Below are 16,177 nucleotides of genomic sequence, written 5' to 3'. Positions count from 1 at the left end.
GACAGCGGGAGGCAGTGTGCAGGTAAGAAGGTATCTAATGCTTAAACCAAAAATAAACAAAAGGCAAGTGCCGCTGAGAAAAGGCATTGAAGTTTAGGGATGGCAAAGCAGAACGAAGCTAAAACTGAACTGGCTGCAAAGTAAACAAAAACAGAATGCTGGACGACAGCAAAGACTTACAGCATGTGGATCAGCAGACGGCATCCACAAAGTACATCCGTACATAACAATCAACAACAAGATAGGAGCGCAAGACGAGAACTAAAACACTACACACATAAAAACACCAAAAAACTCCAAATAAGTCACGGCGTGATGTGACAGGTCGTGACAGTACACCTACTTTGAGACAAGAGCTATATTGATGCATGCTTGGTTATGGTTTGAATTCATATCCAACAATTGCGGAAACGATTTTTTACTGTCAATATCGGCTGCTGAGATTAATTTTTAATGTTTTCTGCTGGTGGTGTGCCTCCGGAAATTTTTTCAATTAAAAAAATGTGCCTTGGCTCAGAAAAGGTTGAAAAACACTGTTTTAATGACCGCATTTTCCGGGCTATAGAGCGCACCGGTGTTTAGCCACACCCACCAAATTTCAGAAGAACAAAATACTTTAACCTCCTCTCTGAGCTGCCACCTTAACGTGGTAGAGGAGTTTGCGTGTCCCAATGATCCTAGGAGCTATGTTGTCCGGGGGCTTAATGCCCCCTGGTAGGGTCTCCCAAGGCAAACTGGTCCTAGGTGAGGGATCAGACAAAGAGCAGCTCGAAGATCTCTATGAGGAACACTGACAAGGAACCCAGATTTCCCTCGCCCGGACGCGGGTCACCGGGACCCCCCTCTGGAGCCAGGCCCGGAGGTGGGGCACGATGGCGAGCGCCTGGTGGCCGGGCCTGCCCCCATGGGGCCCGGCCGGGCACAGCCCGAAGAGGCAACGTGGGTCCCCCCTCCAATGGGCTCACCACCCATAGCAGGGGTCATAGAGGTCGGGTGCGATGTGAGCTGGGCGGCAGCCGAAGGCAGGGCACTTGGCGGTCCGATCCTCGGCTACAGAAGCTAGCTCTTGGGACGTGCAACGTCACCTCGCTGGGGGGGAAGGAGCCTGAGCTAGTGCGCGAGGTGGAGAAGTTCCGGCTAGATATAGTCGGACTCACTTCGACGCACAGCAAGGGCTCTGGAACCAGTTCTCTCGAGAGCGGCTGGACTCTCTTCTACTCTGGCGTTGCCGGCAGTGAGAGGCGACGGGCTGGGGTGGCAATTCTTGTTTCCCCCCGGCTCAGAGCCTGCACATTGGAGTTCAACCCGGTGGACGAGAGGGTAGCTTCCCTCCGCCTTCGGGTGGGGGAACGGGTCCTGACTGTGGTTTGCGCTTATGCGCCAAACCGCAGCTCAGAGTACCCACCCTTTTTGGATTCACTCGAGGGAGTACTTGAGAGTGCGCCCCCGGGTGATTCCCTCGTTCTACTGGGAGACTTCAATGCTCATGTTGGCAGCGACAGTGAAACCTGGAGAGGCGTGATTGGGAAGAATGGCCGCCCGGATCTGAATCCGAGTGGTGTTTTGTTATTGGACTTTTGTGCTCGTCACAGATTGTCAATAACAAACACCATGTTCAAACATAAGGGTGTCCATATGTGCACTTGGCACCAGGACACCCTAGGCCGCAGTTCCATGATCGACTTTGTAGTTGTGTCATCGGATTTGCGGCCTCATGTTTTGGACACTCGGGTGAAGAGAGGGGCGGAGCTTTCTACCGATCACCACCTGGTGGTGAGTTGGCTGCGATGGTGGGGGAGGATGCCGGACAGACCTGGCAGGCCCAAACGCATTGTGAGGGTTTGCTGGGAACGTCTGGCAGAGTCTCCTGTCAGAGAGAGTTTCAATTCCCACCTCCGGAAGAACTTTGAACATGTCACGAGGGAGGTGCTGGACATTGAGTCCGAATGGACCATGTTCCGCGCCTCTATTGTCGAGGCGGCTGATTGGAGCTGTGGCCGCAAGGTAGTTGGTGCTTGTCGTGGCGGTAATCCTAGAACCCGTTGGTGGACACCGGCGGTGAGGGATGCCGTCAAGCTGAAGAAGGAGTCCTATCGGGTTCTTTTGGCTCATAGGACTCCTGAGGCAGCGGACAAGTACCGACAGGCCAAGCGGTGTGCGGCTTCAGCGGTCGCAGAGGCAAAAACTCGGACATGGGAGGAGTTCGGTGAGGCCATGGAAAACGACTTCCGGACGGCTTCGAAGCAATTCTGGTCCACCATCCGCCGCCTCAGGAAGGGGAAGCAGTGCACTATCAACACCGTGTATGGTGAGGATGGTGTTCTGCTGACCTCGACTGCGGATGTTGTGGATCGGTGGAGGGAATACTTCGAAGACCTCCTCAATCCCACCAACACGTCTTCCTATGAGGAAGCAGTGCCTGGGGAGTCTGTGGTGGGCTCTCCTATTTCTGGGGCTGAGGTTGCTGAGGTAGTTAAAAAGCTCTTCGGTGGCAAGGCCCCGGGGGTAGATGAGATCCGCCCGGAGTTCCTTAAGGCTCTGGATGCTGTGGGGCTGTCTTGGTTGACAAGACTCTGCAGCATCGCGTGGACATCGGGGGCGGTACCTCTGGATTGGCAGACCGGGGTGGTGGTTCCTCTCTTTAAGAAGGGGAACCGGAGGGTGTGTTCTAACTATCGTGGGATCACACTCCTCAGCCTTCCCGGTAAGGTCTATTCAGGTGTACTGGAGAGGAGGCTACGCCGGATAGTCGAACCTCGGATTCAGGAGGAACAGTGTGGTTTTCGTCCTGGTCGTGGAACTGTGGACCAGCTCTATACTCTCGGCAGGGTCCTTGAGGGTGCATGGGAGTTTGCCCAACCAGTCTACATGTGTTTTGTGGACTTGGAGAAGGCATTCGACCGTGTCCCTCGGGAAGTCCTGTGGGGAGTGCTCAGAGAGTACGGGGTATCGGACTGTCTGATTGTGGCAGTCCGCTCCTTGTATGATCAGTGCCAGAGCTTGGTCCGCATTGCCGGTAGTAAGTCGGACACGTTTCCAGTGAGGGTTGGACTCCGCCAAGGCTGCCCTTTGTCACCGATTCTGTTCATAACTTTTATGGACAGAATTTCTAGGCGCAGTCAAGGCGTTGAGGGGATCTGGTTTGGTGGCTGCAGGATTAGGTCTCTGCTTTTTGCAGATGATGTGGTCCTGATGGCTTCATCTGGCCAGGATCTTCAGCTCTCACTGGATCGGTTCGCAGCTGAGTGTGAAGCAACTGGGATGAGAATCAGCACCTCCAAGTCCGAGTCCATGGTTCTCGCCCGGAAAAGGGTGGAGTGCCATCTCCGGGTTGGGGAGGAGATCTTGCCCCAAGTGGAGGAGTTCAAGTACCTCGGAGTCTTGTTCACGAGTGGGGGAAGAGTGGATCGTGAGATCGACAGGCGGATCGGTGCGGCGTCTTCAGTAATGCGGACGCTGTATCGATCCGTTGTGGTGAAGAAGGAGCTGAGCCGGAAGGCAAAGCTCTCAATTTACCGGTCGATCTACGTTCCCATCCTCACCTATGGTCATGAGCTTTGGGTTATGACCGAAAGGACCAGATCACGGGTAAAAGCGGCCGAAATGAGTTTCCTCACCCTATCTCCCTTAGAGATAGGGTGAGAAGCTCTGCCATCCGGGAGGAGCTCAAAGTAAAGCCGCTGCTCCTCCACATCGAGAGGAGCCAGATGAGGTGGTTCGGGCATCTGGTCAGGATGCCACCCGAACGCCTCCCTAGGGAGGTGTTTAGGGCACGTCCCACCGGTAGGCGGCCGCGGGGAAGACCCAGGACACGTTGGGAAGACTATGTCTCCCGGCTGGCCTGGGATCGCCTCGGGGTCCCACAGGAAGAGCTGGACGAAGTGGCTGGGGAGAGGGAAGTCTGGGCTTCCCTGCTTAAGCTGCTGCCCCCGCGACCCGACCTCGGATAAGCGGAAGAAGATGGATGGATGGATGGAAAATACTTTAACATATATTAGCCGCAGATATGTACCAGATTTTGTAAATGTTTATTTACATACCTTAATTGTTTTCAACCGGTGTGCCTGTAACACGGCAGTAAAACGGCTGATCAAACAAAACAAATGTCATCGTCAAGGACCCACTATTTGCGGAAGCTAGGTCCCCAATCAGCTAAACAGACTCAATTACTCCACAGTGACGTTTTGGTGAATTTACGAAACTGAAACAATACAATAAAGAATGCCATTGTATCAGTATATCAGTATGTGGAATTAAATTATGGAATGGATTAACCAAATAAATCAAACAAAGCACCAATATGATTCAGTTAAGAGTTTGTTCAAACTACAAGTGTTCACAAAGTACACAGAACAAGAATTATGATGAACATCTTGAACCCTTTGTTTCTCTTTTCTTTTAATTGAGACAAAGATTATGTATTTAATATTTGTTTGCTTACAATGGTATATTATTTATTTATTATTTATTTGTTCACTGTTCTGTTACAGAGATAAAATTGCTATGATTTGAAAAGGGGTAAGATTACTCCTACTCCTTTTCAGACGTGCTGTAATGAAACAACTGGAAATGTGTGATGTATTACATTGTATCGTATGCATGTTCGAAATAAACTGAAACTGAACTGAACTGAATCGTAAGTTAATAATACGAACAGAGACAATCGTAAACGTGTCAGCATACTGGCTAATGCTAACAACGCTAGCTTGACTACATTATGATAACACATACAAATATGCGTGAAAATACACCTACAGACATCCCACATGGGACAGTTTAGTAAGAATGAATTGTTTTAGTTATATTGTAAAACTCACAAACGTTGCTTGGAGTGATGAATGAAGAATCCTTTCGAGCAGAAAGGCTATAGACGGTTATACTTCCGTTTCAAGGCACAAAACCAGAAGAACATTTTCAAACCGCTGCACCTGCAGTGAGCAAACTTGTCCGAAGGATGGCGCCATAGCACAAACAACGACACACGTTTTCAGAGTCTCTGTCGGTTTAATATGAACACCGTTTGTTGAATACAAAATATTATGGCCGTTAACGGAAAAAAAAAAATCTATAAATTAGCCGCACCGTTTTGTAACCGCACAGTTCAAAGCAATGGAAAAAAGTAGCTGCCTAAAAACCGGAAAATACGGTAGTGACCGTTGTAAATGCTGCAGGTCCTGTGTGAATAACTAATGTAGGACACAAAGCTATGCAGCATTGAAAGCATCAGTCACAACAAGACAAGTCACCAAACAACAAGAAGGAGGTAGAAAAAGTCTCCTAGATTTACTTCTCAGCATGTGGCTGACAAGCAAACAAGAGAAGACTCAGGGCAGCAAGAAAACACAGCGCTGCAGCATAGACTATGGACCATAATACTGCACAGCTAAGCTAATATTTGCACAGATGCTCATTTTTGTCATTTTAGTGTTAATGTGCTCAGGATTGCTAAATGTTTTCTTGTCTTTGACTCTGACATTGGGGACCTAATTTATTCTTAAGACCGGTTCAAGACAAAACTGCAGGAACAGTATTGCTTATTTTATGTCATCAAACATGTCACATACTGTCATGGTTTTTCAAACTTGTTTATTAAAAGTGGTTAAACTGATTTTGAGTTTCCAAAAATATAATGGTATGGATTCATCTACATCAGTGATTCTCACATTGTGGTAAGTGTACCACTAGTGGTACACAGGCTCCATGGAGTGGTACGCCAAAGAATCACTTGATTAAAGTACAGTGTTTTATTTTCCTACATTTAAGCACAGTGTTACTTTTCAAACTGTGTGTAATGTTACAGTGGCCAAAGTATTAAATATACTTGTTAAATAAAACATCTGCCTTCTTTTTAATGAATACTTAGGACTAGAGATATGTCCGATAATATCGGCCTGCCGATATTATCGGCCGATAAATGCTTTAAAATGTAATATCGGAAAGTATCGGTATCGTTTTTTTTATTATCGGTATCGTTTGTTTAAAAAAAAAAATATATATATATATTTTATTAAATCAACATAAAAAACACAAGATACACTTACAATTAGTGCACCAACCCAAAAAACCTCCCTCCCCATTTACACTCATTCACACAAAAGGGTTGTTTCTTTCTGTTATTAATATTCTGGTTCCTACATTATATATCAATATATATCAATACAGTCTGCAAGGGATACAGTCCGTAAGCACACATGATTGTGCGTGCTGCTGGTCCACTAATAGTACTAACCATTAAAAGTTCATTTTACTCATTTTCATTAATTACTAGTTTCTATGTAACTGTTTTTATATTGTTTTACTTTCTTTTTTATTCAAGAAAATGTTTTTAATTTATTTATCTTATTTTATTTTATTAATTTTTTAAAAAAGGACCTTATCTTCACCATACCTGGTTGTCCAAATTAGGCATAATAATGTGTTAATTCCACGACTGTATATATCGGTATCGGTTGATATCGGTATCGGTAATTAAGAGTTGGACAATATCGGAATATCGGTTATCGGCGAAAAAGCCATTATCGGACATCCCTACTTAGGACTATTACGCGACTTCAATGTTAGTCATTTTGGTGGTCCTTGAGGAACCAAGTTTTTTCTGAGGTGGTAGTTGGTGAAAAAAGTTTGAGAACCACTAATCTATAACATACATTGTACTTATCGATCCATTATCGTACAAGGTCGTTTTTAAAGACTTTAACTAGCAATGAACACACCCTGGATAAACCTCATAGGCTGATATTTTGTTACTCTTCCACCTATTTTTTATTGTTGATTCTGTTGTTCTTCTATAGAGATGAATTCAGTATGTTTACAGGCAGTGACTGAATTTGGTCAGGACTACTAATTTTACTCACGTAAAATCAAACGCTACCAATTTTTAATACCTGGGTAGCACTGGACGTCTTGTCCAGTTGCAGACTTGGCACCGGCTCAAGCACTTGGCGGGCAAACAGGCTAAATAATAGCGGAATGCCAAGAGGTTGCAAGTTTGAACGGCAACAAATAATGCGTGCTAGCATTGTGAGACAAAGACGATATACGATATAAATCATATACAATTGGCCGACGATAGAGCTTTTAATACTATTGTATCGTCATAATGCATGTTACCATGAATTGATTTACGTGGACCCCGACTTAAACAAGTTGAAAAACTTATTCGGGTGTTACCATTTAGTGGTCAATTGTACGGAATATGTACTGAACTGTGCAATCTACTAATAAAAGTTTCAATCAATCAATCAATCAATGACACATTCTAGCAACAAGCGAACAAACGCGTCCTCAAAGCAGTGTCGCATTCGTGTCAGCGGCTAACGTGCCTCAACAGTGCAAAGCCACTTCTCAGTCAGCAATTCTCAACTAATATTGTAATCTATCTATAATATCGATAGCATTGATGCCAATTATAGAGACCGTAAATGGTCGATACTACAGTGATTAGATTCATATTTTTTATGAGCACAACATCTTTTGTCGTTTTTGTTATTGTATAGAAACTTGGGAAATACCGTATTTTCCGGACTATAACGCGCACTTAAAATCCTTTTTTCCCCTCAAAACTCGACAGTGCGCCTTATAACCCGGTGCGCCTAATGTAAGGAATAAGTTTGGTTGAGCTTACCCACCTCAAAGCTATTTTATTTGGTACATGATGTAATGATGAGTGTGACCAGTAGATGGCAGTCAAGCATAAGAGATAAGTGTAGACTGCAGTATGATGGCAGTCTCACACACAAAAGATACGTGTAGACTGCAATATGTCTCAAGCAAACAACACCAATATATCCATTGAAAATATAGAACATTACACACGGCGCTAAAAAATATATCAAAATGTTTTAGTATAATGTATTATTATTATTTCTTTTTTCTTTATTTAATTGATGTGTTTGCAAATATTACTTTGTTTTTCTGCTGTTTCTTTTTTTTTGGGGGGGGGGGGGTTATGGTTGGGATATAAACTAAAAATATTTTGACATTTAGTGCAGACAACAGATGTGTGAAGTATGTGAATATGATGTAGTGGATGGGAATGTCCGATGCTGGATGTCAATAAAAATCAAATGAAAAAAAATAACATTGGAGTATTATTATGGTGTGTGTATAAGGTAAGACATATTATCCGTTGTTTAGTTTCGCAATATTATGCAAAAGCAACTTTTCTTACCTTCTGGTACCTGCCGATCTGTATTTGGGATCTGCGTAAATCCAGAAAAATTGCGGCGACGCCGAAGTTGATAAGCTTCTTCTTTTTCTCTATCTTCTTATGTGACATTCATATAAAGTAGTGTAAAGTTCTTACTTACATCTGTCAATAAACTTGCCATGAAAGCGCTAAAACATACCGGTATAGTGAGTTTACATTATTCACCCAAAGAGCTTTAGTTATTAGAGAGTTCCGGTCGGACGGTGTTATGTAAACCAGTGTTTTTCAACCTTTTTTGAGCCAAGGCACATTTTTTGCGTTGAACAAATCCAGAGGCACACCACCAGCAGAATTCATAAACTCAGTTGACAGTAAAAAGTTGTGGTCGCAATTGTTGGATATGAATTTAAACCATAACCAACCATGCATCACTATAGCTCTTGTCTCAAAGTAGGTGTACTGTCACAACCTGTCACATCACCCCCTGACTTATTTGGAGTTTTTTTTGCTGTTTTCCTGTGTGTAGTGTTTTAGTTCTTGTCTTGCGCTCCTATTTTGGTGGCTTTTTCTCTTTTTGGTATTTTCCTGTAGCAGTTTCATGTCTTATATTTCCCGCATCTATTTTGTTTTAGCAATCAAGAATATTGCAGTTGTTTTTATCCTTCTTTGTGGGGACATTGTTGATAGTCATGTCATGTTCGGATGTACATTGTGGACGCCGTCTTTGCTCCACAGTAAGTCTTTGCTGTCGTCCAGCATTCTGTTTTTGTTTACTTTGTAGCCAGTTCAGTTTTACTTTCGTTCTGCATAGACTTCCCTAAGCTTCAATGCCTTTTCTTAGCGGCACTCACCTTTTGTTTATTTTTGGTTTAAGCATAAGACACCTTTTTACCTGCATTTACAAAGCAATTAGCTACCGGCTGCCACCTACTGATATGGAAGAGTATTACACGGTTACTCTGCCGAGCTCTGGACAGCACCGACACTCAACAACAACACATCATTTGCAGACTATAATTACTGGTTTGCAAAAAATGTGTTTAACCCAAATATGTGAAATTAGATAATCTCCCACAGCACACCAGACTGTATCTCACGGCACACTAGTGTGCCGCGGCACAGTGGTTGAAAAACACTGATGTAGACCACAAGGAAGTGTTTTCAATTTAGAAAAAAATATATATATTATCACTCCTTTTAATGCGCCCTATAATCCGGTGCGCCTAATATATGAAAAAAGATCAAAAATAGACCATTCATCGGCAGTGTGCCTTATGGTACGGAAAATACGGTAAATCACTGGACATAGGGTATTGATACCGTTACATTGCCAACCTGTTTTTTTTTGTCAGATTATAATTGTCATCAAAAATGATCTTGAAAATTGGAAGTATCAGTATGACTAATACTGCCCCTACATCCAAAACTAATGTCAACAACAGAAGATCAAGTGCTTATAACATTTTGACCGAAGTGTAGGTAGAATCATGTTACTACAGAAAGTAACCAGATATTAAACAGTCAATTATCAAGTAGATTAATATAATTTTGACTAATAATACAACTGGTAATTATGCAATATGTGAATGTATAACAGCAGCTTAATTATGAGCATGTAACTTGTTATGAAATGCTTCTTTTAAAATGTATATGCTAAATAAATATATACAATATGCCTAAAGCATGCTCAAAAAAAAGGCTCCACTTTTCAAAATACACCAGCTGCTAATTTACATTGCATTTGCCTTATCCATTTATCAGGGAACAAGCTAGATCCTTGTCCGTCCTTTTTCCCACCCTCACTGTGGCATTTTCCATGTCAGGGGTCACCACAGTGAGTCAGTCGCATGAAAGGTTGTGATTATTTTTTTTATAGATGCTCTTCCATACACAGTGTGTATCATTACACCACCAAATCTTTATTTTACTAAAAATTGTAAACTGGTTGTAAACAATAAGTGAACAAATACAGGTAGTACGATTAAGTTAGGTTAAATCAGGGGTCGGCAACCCAAAACGTTGAAAGAGTCATATTGGGCCAAAAATACAAAAAACAAATCTGTCTGGAGCCGCAAAAAATGAAAAGCCGTATATATAAGTCTTATAATGAAGACAACACATGACGTAAGTGTCTATATAAGCTAAAATAGCCTACTATCAAAATGACTATGTGTCGCAGGCTTAAGCAAATCTTCGTTGACAGAAATCTTGAAATGTAATATTTATTCTACACATTTTTTAACAACATTGGAAAACATTAGTAAATCAGAGGCTAGGTAATGTTTGCTGTGGTCTGGAACAACCTGGCACACGAACAACTATCAGATATACATTACATACAGAAAATGTGTCATGAGACATGCAAAACTAAATTATATACAAAGAGGATACAAGTAAAGGATATTAAATGAGCTCAAATATACCTACAAATGAGGCATAATGATGCAATATTTACATACAGCTAGCCTGACTAGCATGTTAGCATTGATTAGCTTGCAGTCAGGCACTGACCAAATATGCCTGATTAGCACTACACACAAGTCGATAACATCAACAAAGCGCACCTTTGTGCATTCACGCACAGCATAAAACATTTGGTGGACAAAATGAGACAAAGAAGGAGTGGAAGATTTTACACGTAAACAAACTGTTGCGTCACAGTCCACACTATGGTGGGTTCAGGAACTGCCGAAATTAGTAGCACAAAACGATGTTCACCAAATACTGTCATCGGTGAAGCATACACACAAACATATTAAGCAGTGGGCTTTCTAACAATTGGGAAGGTTTGTGTCATATTTATCCTCAAACAAAAAACATACTAAAACAAAAAAAGCATTTTCCCCCCATCTTTTTCCAGTTTCAATTCTTTTTTAAATATGCTCCAGGGAGCCACTAGGGCGGCACTAAAGAGCCGCTTGCGGCTCGAGAGCCGCGGGTTACTGACCCCCGGGTTAAACGAACTCAACTTCTTCCTAATGCATCTTGGACATGTTGAATTGTGCAAGTATAAACATGTCAACTACTTCATTGTCAATTTTTTAAACATGCTAAAACCATTACCATTACCATTTTCCTCATAATCTGTAGATTTCTCCAAATGTTATCTTAAAATGCTCTTCCCCTTGATTTGGTCTCAAATTGCTGGCTTTCAAGCCCGAAGAGTCTTCGGTCTGGACTTTGTGGTTTTGACTCCAACACTATCATTTCTTTAGTATCCTCAAAAGAAGACTTTTGAGCAACTAGCGGTGGTTTATCATCCATTTGGTATCAGAAATGGTACCTGATAGTCCTTGACTTTTCCAGTGGAAAAGCATGTATAACGAGTACAGTAGATATTGAACATTTAAAAAAGATCATTATTCAATGACAGCGTGCCTCTAACCTGCAAAGACGCGTAACCGCTTGCGTCGTGGAGGCGGTCCCAGGCCAGAGACACCGGTGCATTCATCCTCATCGTCACAGTCGCCACTCTCAAATCCTTCTTCGCCGTCATCACTCCATCCATCCGCACCGCCTGCGCGTGTCCGGGCCCTCCAGCGTTTCTCAGAAACCGTCACCATCCGCAGTAACTGCGGACAAAAAAATCTGCATTTAAGACGATTAAATATGTGATTTGAAATTGCACGGAAAGATTCATCCAAAGTAAAATTACTGAGATGCAGAATTATAATCCTGCTCCTAATGCAGGTGTGCAGTTTCAGGTTACATTTTTCCTCTGGGCCAGATGACTAAAAATGCACAACAAAATTCCCCTAAACAAATCTTTTTTTAAAGGAAACCTGCCCTTTTTTGGGAATTTCCATAATCCTAAATCCTAATATGAGAAAAGAACACACATGTGCATTCTACATAGTAAAAGACTGCTAGCACAAGGCGGCTAACACTGAGGCAATAGGGATTCATCCATTTTGCAAATAAAACACTCTAAAAAGCATGTATATAAAACATTGTTGGATTATTAGCTGCCTTGGGCTAGCAATTTTTTACTACCTAGAACGCACAGAAGAGGGAAAGACGTGTTTTTGTCTCACATAAGGATTATAAACAAAATTAATTATATAACATTTTTCTTTAACCTCACAAATATATTCATACAGTTATATATATATGTATATATATATATATATATATATATATATATATATATATATATATATATATATATATATATTCATATGTATATATATATATATAGATATACAGTATATATATATATATATATATATATATATATATATATATATATATATATATATATATATATATATAATGGGTTGTACTTGTATAGCGCTTTTCTACCTTCAAGGTACTCAAAGCGCTTTGACACTACTTCCACATTTACCCATTCACACACTGATGGAGGGAGCTGCCATGCAAGACGCTAACCAGCACTCATCAGGAGCAAGGGTGAAGTGTCCTGCTCAGGACACAACGCTAAATATATATATATATATATATATATATATATAAATATATAAATATATATATATATATATATATATATATATATATATATATATATATATATAGTGACCTAAAATGGTTTTCACTTCACAGATGTGCTTGAAGCTCATCAAGAGAATGCCAAGAGTGTGCAAAGCAGTAATCAGAGCAAAGGGTGGCTATTTTGAAGAAACTAGAATATAAAACATGTTTCCAGTTATTTCACTTTTTTTTGTTAAGTACATAACTCCACATGTCTTCATTCATAGTTTGTATGCCTTCAGTGACAATCTACAATGTAAATAGTCATGAAAATAAAGAAAACGCATTAAATGAGGAGAAAGTGTGTCCTAACGTTTGGCCTGTACTGTATATATATATAAATATATTTATATGGGGATGGTTATAAAGAATCAAAGCTGCCGCCTGTCTGTTTGCCTATTTTTTCTCACTTGTTTTTGAGTGCTTTTTTTGTCATTATTCCCATTATGTTTGTCCTACTCTGGCAAAGCTGTTTGTGACAATTGTTTACCTTGACACGGTGCCATTTTGTTCTATTTTACCCATTTTTGCTGCTTTTTTTCTAAAAAAAAAAAATCAAAAAAAAAAATCAAAGCAATAAAAAAATTGAGCCGCGGGCCACAAATGGTCCCTGAACTACACTTTGGACCCCTGTGCTAATGTGTTATGAAGAACATACTAGATGTGCTTAACTTCTAAACAACTATTAAATTAAAGGGGGCATTTTTAAATCAATGTGCAGCTTAGACTTGCATCGTTAATGATCCCCATGGGAAATTGTTTAACACAATAGCTCCATTACAAGAGGAAAGAATAACCAAAATGTGTAGTTTGGTTATTAAATGACGGCTTGAAAGAGAAACATTGGTTGCATTGGTACATTATTACCAAGAGAGGAATGAGAGGGCAAAAGTTCAGTCTTGTACCTTTTGGTGAAAAACACGTGAGTGAGCTCAGAGATGACCTGGCCTGTCGTTCACTGCCCATCTTTCAGCCTCCGTAACATCGCACATGATTGAGAGTCCTGTTAAGCTAACAGATGTGCTAAATTCCAACTGGCTGCCTCGCGACTTTTCCTTTTCATCTCACCGCTTGCATGCTTTTTATTGACTTCCTACCTATCTGCGTACGTCAGCATGCATTTTTGTTGTTTTGCGCTTTGCATGGGAGAAAACGGACTTCATGTGGGCTTTGTCTCCAGTCAGCCGGGGTTTGGACTTTGTGTGAGCAAAAAGACAAACCGCGGTATAAAAACCAAGCACTAATCACAGAATTACGTCAGTCTGAGGATAAACAAGCCAAATCCTTTCCCTGTCTATACAAACTAGTTAATCTTGGATTTACAAGTGATATAAACTTTTATGTTTGGACCAAAAGAACACTTATTAGCTTGTTCCCAACACGACCACCCAACAAACTTCCATTCTTTTCCAAACATTGTCAAAGAGCCATGAAAACAACATGTATACTACTGCGGCTCAACATTAAGATGGACACAAGCACAATGATAAAGTATTTGGGCCAGCCAGGGACGGCTCCAGGATTTTTTCCCACCCAGGGCTAAGGCGGGTTTCATCGATTTGTGGGGGGGCTGAGAAAATTATCGATTTTCATGACTTCAGTTCTCAATCTTTTCAATAAAATCAGTTATGACGCGCAGCAAAAACATGTTCGATATAAAAGTAGTATATTATAATTAGAGATGTCCGATAATGGCTTTTTTGGCGATATCCGATATTCTGATATTGTCCAACTCTTAATTACCGATTCCGACATCAACAGATACCGATATATACAGTCGTGGAATTAAGTTAAAGTAAAGTACCAATGATTGTCACACACACTAGGTGTGGTGAAATTTGTCCTCTGCATTTGACCCATCCCCTTGTCCACCCCCTGGGAAGTGACTTCAGTGAGGGGAGCAGTGGGCAGCAGCGGTGCCGCGCCCAGGAATCATTTTTGGTGATTTAACCCCCAATTCCAACCCTTGATGCTGAGTGCCAAGCAGGGTAATGGGTCCCATTTTTATAGTCTTTGGTATGACTCGGCCGGGGTTTGAACTCACAACCTACCGATCTCAGGGCGGACACTCTAACCACTAGACCATTATTATGCCTAATTTTGTTGTGATGCCCCGCTGGATGCATTAAACAATGTGACTTTACCATGAATTGATTAACTTAAACAAGTTGAAAACCTTATTCGGGTGTTACCATTTAGTGGTCAATTGTACGGAATATGTATTGTACTGTGCAATCTACTAATACAAGTTTCAATCAATCAATCAAAAACAAGGTTTTTCAAAATAAGAGAACAACTTCAACTCCAGTTATGGAAAAAAAGTACCAACATGGCACTGCCATATTTATTATTGAAGTCACAAAGTGCATTATTTTAAAGGGGTGGGCGGGGTTGAGGTGGTAGCGGGGAGGGTGTATATTGTAGCGTCTCGGAAGAGTTAGTGCTGCAAGGGGTTCTGGGTATTTGTTCTGTTGTGTTTATGTTGTGTTACGGTGCGGATGTTCTCCCGAAATGTCTTTGTCATTCTTGTTTGGTGTGGGTTCACAGTGTGGCGCATATTTGCAACAGTGTTAAAGTTGTTTATACGGCCACCCTCAGTGTGACCTGTATGGCTGTTGCATAACGCCGAAGATATTATGTGATTGGGCCGGCACGCAAAGGCAGTGCCTTTAAGGTTTATTGGCGCTCTGTACTTCTCCCTACGTGCGTGTACATAGCGGTGTTTTAAAAAGTCATACATTTTATTTTTTGAAACCGATACCGATAATCTTGAAACCGATAATCTCCGATATTACATTTTAAAGCATTTATCGGCCGATAATATCGGCAGTCCGATATTATCGGACATTCCTAATTATAATATATAACAGACAACAATGCAATGGCGATATTTTTTCGGATAACAACTTAAGAAATTAATAATAGTGAAATTAATGAAAAGTTTTCAAAAAGTTGCCTGCGATGGGCCAATAAACATTATGAGTAGTTTAATATGTGTATTATCAGATATAGGATTGAAAAAAAAAGACATTAAAGGAATGTAAGATGAGTAGTATGAGAGAGTTACAATAAGCGAATGGCACCAACTTGGTGGAATGGCCCTTACAGTATTTGAGATTTAGGCTTTTTGTCACGTTAAAATACACTGCTAGGAACCTTTTTTCTCAGTGATTTGTGGGAGTTTAATGTACTGAAGCGTCTTCTTTAAGAGAGAGCTGTGTTTGTCCACCCAGGCCAGAGTCCTTCATAGATTTACTGAGTTCCACAAATTCCTTCTCAATGTCCTTAGCAACCAGCTTGGACTTTGTGAAGGGGGCCTTGTCACCCATCTCGGCCAAACAAACACTTGAAAAGCAGCATGACGAAGAAATGGTTAAAGGTATGTTAGGAAAAAAAAAACATTATGAGAAAACCAAAAGTAACAGGGTCTCAGTGTAAAGTGGAGTTTGTGTGAACAGCACCATGTATAAGCGACCACCTGTCAGGATACGCACCTCAACATTTCCACATTCAACGCTGGCCCATATGGGCAAACATCTA

General features: G+C 41.3%; 1 protein-coding gene across 2 annotated transcripts in view; it reads right to left on the bottom strand.

Moving 5' to 3' along the window:
• The window catches only part of gpc3 (glypican 3), a 334,992-nt gene that overhangs the window by 49,213 nt on the left and 269,602 nt on the right, over positions 1-16,177 (bottom strand). For both annotated transcript variants that reach the window (XM_061928018.1, XM_061928019.1), the window contains exon 7: positions 11,535-11,721. In XM_061928018.1, coding sequence (XP_061784002.1) covers positions 11,535-11,721 — 187 coding nt within the window. The remainder of the gene's footprint in view (positions 1-11,534; positions 11,722-16,177) is intronic.

Source organism: Nerophis lumbriciformis, linkage group LG35 (assembly GCF_033978685.3).
Source record: "Nerophis lumbriciformis linkage group LG35, RoL_Nlum_v2.1, whole genome shotgun sequence".
Lineage (NCBI taxonomy): Eukaryota > Metazoa > Chordata > Actinopteri > Syngnathiformes > Syngnathidae > Nerophis > Nerophis lumbriciformis.
Note: the sequence above shows the minus strand (reverse complement) of the source record. Positions and strands in the feature narration are given on the sequence as shown.